At 34.9% G+C, this 6,918-nt stretch overlaps 1 protein-coding gene across 1 annotated transcript; it reads right to left on the bottom strand.

Moving 5' to 3' along the window:
* Positions 1–313: 313 nt before the first annotated feature.
* C1D (C1D nuclear receptor corepressor) lies at positions 314–6,501 on the bottom strand. Its single transcript, XM_006862945.1, has 4 exons — positions 6,360–6,501; positions 3,943–4,009; positions 3,596–3,651; positions 314–493 (listed from the first exon to the last, which is right to left on the bottom strand). The coding sequence occupies exons 1-4, from the start codon at positions 6,495–6,497 to the stop codon at positions 329–331; spliced, it is 426 nt and encodes a 141-aa protein (XP_006863007.1). The 5' UTR covers positions 6,498–6,501; the 3' UTR covers positions 314–328.
* Between the last annotated feature and the right edge of the window lie 417 nt (positions 6,502–6,918).

Below are 6,918 nucleotides of genomic sequence, written 5' to 3'. Positions count from 1 at the left end.
AAATAGCATATTTCATAAGGTACACTGAAAATAATCCAAATGTTTACAAAAAACATTTACCTTCATTTCACAGCTGCTTATAAAATAGTAACCCATGAGGAAATGAAAGTCCATATTAAAACGTTAAAAACGTCATAGCTCTCTGAAAGTCAATAAAGATAACATGATCTTTCTGGTGGGAGGGTGGGGGAGATACAGTTTTTAACATTACAGATTTCCAGTACAAACTTTATGTATGAATTCAATAAGGAATACATTTAAACCATGCAGTATCACACAGTCACCATCGAGTCTGTACTTTTTGAACATGTGTACATCAAAAGCAAAGTTAGCTTTTGCTTTTTCCTTTATTGGCAACTTTGGAAGCATCTTTAGGTTTGGGTTCCCAAAGGGCATTTTTCACAAATCTTGATGCAGCACCTTTGTCGAGCTTGCCAGCCTTCTTCTTGTCTGTTATTTCCTTGACTTTATTCATGTATTCTCTGATTCTTTCCTTAAAGATTTGGGGGGGGGGGGGGGAAGGACATAGATTTACTAAGCTGTTCACCACCACTAAATTTTATTGTATTCTACCTCGGTTACATTCAACAGACATGTACAAGCATTTATTGCCTAGTAACTGCTTAGTGCTCATAAGTGCAAGTGAACGGTGCAAGCATGCTCCATGCCATCCTGAGGTTCACAGACTGAGAAAAGAAAAGCATTTAAAAGGCATTTCAGAAGTATTCTGAATGGTTCCAATGAGGAGTAACTATGCTATAGACACTACTATACAGATACCCATGACACTGTTTATATGTTGCCACGTATTTTTTATAAACTAACATTAACCTAAGTTCACATATTGACTGTGTGCTATCTGAAGTCAACCATCTAAAATCTGAGCTCTATGTATCTGAAACAGATACATTTGCAAAATACATCATACATCCTGTAACTGTTCTAAACAGAAAATGGATGAGGAGGTACTTGACTGGTTTTTAGGTTTTTTTTTGTATTATTACTTTATGCTACCTTCTAGAGTCACAATTACAATTGGCAGTATGAAAACACAAGGTCTTTTATTCTATTTTATAGTTTTGATTGATAAGCACATGAAATTTCCTAATAAAACATAGAGTTCTAATCTGACTTTACAAGGTGAGAAACATACTTAAAGTATGTTGCCATACCACATTGAATCTTCTGAGGCCATTAATCAGAATAAAGGGCTATCCTAGCCTTCAACTGGAGAAATAAAGTTGACGACAGCCATCAGATGACAGAGCAGCTGATTGATCACAATGCAGCAGCAAATTTCATTGTAATTATCAAAGTAGGTATATATAAACATACGGAGAAAAATGCAGAACCTTAACATTTTTTTAGCTGTAAAAGACTGACAACTTGGCTTGAAACCTACTGGCTTTCTATTTTGCTCACAGTAAAAGCCACAAAATCCTTTTAAGGGTGGATACCAGCGGGAGAAAGATGAGGCTTTCTACTCCCGTAAAGATTTACACCCTCGGAAACCCTGTACAGGGTCGCTATGGGTCGGGCCCGACTTGATGGCACTTAACAACAACAACAACACCAGCTGAAGTAAATACCCAGCCCAGCCCTACCTTGGGGTCTCTGCCCTGCTTGCTTTTTCTCTGCCTGTGTTAATCACCCTCAAATATCCCTGTCTTCCTTCCATTCTGCTCAAATGATCTGTGGTTGTTGTTAAGTGCCATCAAGTCGGTTCCGACTCACAGCAACCCTGTATAAGGTTTCTGAGGAGCAGCTGGCAGGTTTGAACTGCCACTGTTGTAGTTTGCAGTCCAGTACTGATCCTACAGTGCAACACCAGAAGTCCTGCTCCAATGGCAGCTTGCCTTTACCATCTAAAATTGCAATCCAACCTCAAGCACTGCCAGTCTCTTAGTCTGCTCGATTCTGTTTCTTTTTTGCCCATTGCATGTAAGAAGAGGTGACTTTAAAAACTTCACAGAAAAAAATCCTTTTTTTTTTTCATTTCATTTTTCCACAAACGTTTGAAGCCCCCTAGTAGAGCTTTCTACTATACTATCTACTCATATATATTTATCATTCATTTGTCTGTTTTATTATATCTACTATTTATGTCCTCCACTAGATAATCTGGTGACTGCCAAAAGGGCATGGACATATCCCAGTTTTATTCTTGGAAAGAATGACTGGCATGCAGTAAGCACTCAAATATTTGTTGAATGAATAAACTATTTTCATGGTCCTTTGACTATTTGTGATATACATAGCAAACAAGTTTCCTCTCACATTAGCTCTGTGATCAGACAGCAATGTCTGTGCCATGGTCAGAAAAGGATAACAGGGCTGTGTGCCAAGCCTGGTTCCGAAATGAACATACTCCTCCACAGAATCAGCTCTGATGGGAGAGAAAACTGATGATATGACCCTCTTCCACGGACAATTCAAGTATCAAAATATTCCAGATAACTTTGTGTCAAAGGGAAAAACAAGGAAATGTATCAGTATCACCGAGTTTAAAACATGACAGAACCCATGCATCTTACAGTTTAAAGTCAGTATCCTTGGTCAAACCAAGATCTACATATGATATTGCTTTTTATTTATACTTTTGCTTTAAATATTTTCCATAAGTGCTAATGTTTGCATTCTCCATGCTCTAGCCAAGGACTTTTTAAAAAAAAAATGAAAATTTCTTTAGTCTGTGCACTAAAAACTAAAGACAATCCATCTGGTTTACTCATGTTTTTTTCCAAAATAAATGACCAAGTTATAAATAACACAAATATCAACTAACCTAAGACTTGAGAACAAGAACAGCATACAATGTCAAGCATATTTCACATATATATTTGCCTTATCTCTTCAATATACAAAGCGTGGATTTATTAATAATATTCTTGTTCATAAAGCCAAGTCAAGAAGGTAACTATAAGTTTCATTTCTAATTTTTTCCTTGAAATTGAATGATTTGATTTAATTCCTGAAGTCAGCAGAAACTCCAAGATACCAGACCTTATATACTATACTTATACATCTAAATGGAATACAAAGACAACCCTAAAAGATTTATTACAGGTTGTAAATATGTCACTAATGCAGAATTACTGGACAGTACACATACAACTGGTGCCAAAAAAGCTTTTAGCTTTGTTGCTGAACTGGATGCTTTACTGCTGAGAAAATGAATTAATGGAGGAATTGAAAAGATGGGGGAGAAACTTTTCCCGTCTTTGCTAGTAAATCAACTAGAATATACTTTTAAGAATTGTGTAAGAGTGTAAAAAAAAAAAAAAAACAGCAGTACTGGAGATGAGGATTTTAAGAATTTATAGGAAAAATAATATGGAAGTTATAAATAATTACTAGAATCATAACACTGTCCCATCTAAAGATTTATATAATATATGGAACACCAATCCTCTGACAAAGGTAAGAGAAAGAAAAACCAAAGCCAAATGAGATGTGGCCCACTTTCAAAATGTCAATGCTAAATCAATGTTTTACAAAATTAGCGTAACCAAGGTACTATCTACCAGTAGATAGCATCCCATGTACAACAAACAGACATACAAAATAAAAAGAAAATAATTAAGCAATATCTTACCAATTCCTGCTTTACTGGATGTTCCTTAGGATTAACTCCCTGAGTGGCCAAATAAACTATAAGAGGAAATGGTATATATATATTCATTAAAAGCAATACAATCAAAGAAACTGTAGCTAATCACAAAAAAAGGAAAACCAAACAAAAGATTAATTAAATCTTAAATTATTCAATCCACATGGAAATTTATGTGTGGCTCATGGGCATCTGGCATTCTTATTTAAAAGAAATAAATACCTATTAAAATTGCCATAAAGTATACTTATAAACAAACAGCAAACATTAAAGAAAATCACATTGGCATAATAAATAATCTATTTTCTAATTGACTCCAAAATAACACTTACCCCAAAACATTGAATTTAATGTATAAGCAGAAACTAAATCCACTTTTGCTTGTTCAAGTGGGTCCAACTGTTAAAAAAACAAAAAAAGAAGAAGAGAAATACAAACTTTGTGTTCCATTAATAACAATTTAAACTTTTACCAAGCACAATGTATCAAAGATTTCACATTTTTCCTACTTCCTATAATCCAGGAACTAAATGATCTAGAAATAATTTGCAAAAAGAATTTTGTTAGTCAGTGAGTTCTGCCCTCATATTTTGTACTTCAGAGTACTATCTTTAGTTAGACCAAGAAATGTGTGTAATGCAAAAAAGAATTCTTTTCAATTATTTTAATTTGGGGAGTTATGATCTGGGCTTCCTGTGTCAAAAGTCATGTCTCAATATAAACATTGTACATGATACATTTATGTATAAGAAGCAAGCTAAATGCTTAGGCAATACCAAAGACAGAAGAAACATAATGAGATTTATTTTAAACTGTCACAATCAATTTACTGTTTTTGTTCTATAGCATTTCCAGAAACCCTGATAACATCACTGTAATACTTGCAGGGTCAAAGATAAAGTCTGTCAAAAAAATGCTGTGAGTACTCTTTTTTTTAAAAAAATCAAGTCAAAATAAAAATAGTTACAGATTATAGATTAGGAAGCGTATCTAAGGCTGGAGTTTTGTTTCGTTACTCCCTAGAAACACTCAAATATAGAGTTTGGATAAAGGGAGAAAGTATCACTACTGTATTTTTTTTTTTTGGAAACCTGAAGATTCTTTAATGATCTAAATCTCATGTACATATTGTTTATCACACATGAGATTAAACTGGAGAATCACAGCAAAAGAAACAAAAGTAAAGTCTTTATACAAATGCCTGGACATTCAAATCGATCTGCCTTAAATTTATTTAACAACTTCAACTTAGGAATGAAATATTTGAAATGTTTCTCATTGCTTTCAGGACTTAAACCATTTTGTTTTTGGGGTGTTTTTTTTACGATTAAAACACATTTTAATTGGATGAAGACACAGGAATGATGGGAAATTAATGGTTTCAATTAACACTAAGCAATAAAATCTAGTCTGGCTGATAATTCTGGAGTTTAGTATAGGCAGTGCTTCAGAAGGGAAGACTATATGTAAAGGTTTCAAAAACTGAAGTGCCCAACTGTGTCTTCCATAAAGTCCTAATGGTATTCAACACGGTGCCTGGTACTCAAAAGGCATTTGACAAATGCTTTATTCTTGACAAGGCATAAACAATTTCTACATTGCCCCAAACAGCCAAATTGTTACTAGACATAGCATCTCTAAGCACCGCCACTCCTAGAGCATGCTTCCCCCTGGGTAAGCATTACTCAATCTACCTGAGAAGGTTGTATAACGTAACTGTCAAAAGCATGGACCTTCTCAAGACATGAAGACCTGAGTTTGAGCGCTAGATCTGTCACACACTAGCTATGTGAGTTACTAGCTCTCTGAGACTCCATTTACTCATCTATAGTATGGGTGTAAGAACTCACTGGGTCATTTTGAAAATTGAATGAGATACTGCATGTAAAATGCCTTGTAGAGTGGAGCCCTTATAAACATAGCTATATATAATGTTAATCACTTATACACACATATGCACAAACAGAAATGGTATGAACTAGCCTATCAGATAAAGTCCAGATAAGCAAAGAACTGTAAAAATATGGTTTATCTAATACCCATCCCTCTCAGTACTGCATTTGTTGTTGCTAAGTGCCACTGAGTCAGTTCCGACTCGTAACATTTCCAAGCCTTTAAATATTACCAGGAGCAGAAAGCCTCATCTTTCTCCCATGGTGTGGCTAGTGGACTTGGACTGTGGACCACAAGTTGTAGTCTGCAGTCCAGTGCTTATCGTATGGAACCAACACACTGCACAGTACACACCTTAGGACTGCATAGTATACTGAAAAAGAATCATTCGTAGTAACATTCAGTGCTGGTGAGTGTTTGGGGAAAGAGTCATTCTAGAAACTTCTGGGAGGACTATAATAATCATCTCAACCTTTTTGGAAAGTAACAAGGCAGAATTTATTAAAATGTAAAGGACATATACCATTTGATCCAGGAATCCCTCTCTGTGAATGTGCTGACATCAATAAAAGTGCCAGCGCAAAAATAAAAAAAAATTAAAATGTCTAAGTGCATTTATTGCATCATTTATGGTAGCAAAACCACCAGAATAACCTAAACGTCCATTACTAGAGAAATCATTGAACAGAATGTGATATACTGGCACCAAGATACATTAAGCATCTTTTTAAATGGAAATGATGTAAAGGTATGCTTATATTATAGACTTAAAATGACGTTCATGATATGCTGTGTGTATTTCATCTTGACCACTGTTTTACTAAGTCCACTTTTAGGAATTCCATTTTTAAAATACCTTCTGCAGCAACTCATTTCTAGAAACAGACATCATGGTCTTCAGCATCTCATCCACAGCACCAATGGAATTTTCAAATGTTGATAAATACTCATGAATTTCGACTGGATAGTCTTCATTAATCTCTTCACTTGCCATTATGAGCAACTGGAGGAGGGGGTGGGCAATGAAATCCTACAATTAATATTAAAGAGATTGCTGTTTGATTTACCAAAAAAAAAATCTCAGGAGGTCATTTCATGAATTTCAAAAGGTAAAAACTTAAAGAAAATAAAACCTTCTGGAGAAACTACATTGAAACTTCCCCTCTTCTTAAGTTCCCTGGGAAAAGAAAACAAAAGCACCTCCACAAGTCCACTCATGCAACACATATTAAACCCTGAGCACTTTTAAAGCACAGAAGACAGAGGATATCAATAATCAAACGTAACATTTTCAAAACTGAAGACCAAGAACAACAATGGATGCTAGACAGTACATCCTCCAATGCTTACTGAAGAAATGATAAACAAACCTCTTTTTAAAAGACTTATTATATTTCAGTCATTTTAAATTAGGT

Source organism: Chrysochloris asiatica, unplaced genomic scaffold (assembly GCF_000296735.1).
Source record: "Chrysochloris asiatica unplaced genomic scaffold, ChrAsi1.0 scaffold00052, whole genome shotgun sequence".
Lineage (NCBI taxonomy): Eukaryota > Metazoa > Chordata > Mammalia > Afrosoricida > Chrysochloridae > Chrysochloris > Chrysochloris asiatica.
Note: the sequence above shows the minus strand (reverse complement) of the source record. Positions and strands in the feature narration are given on the sequence as shown.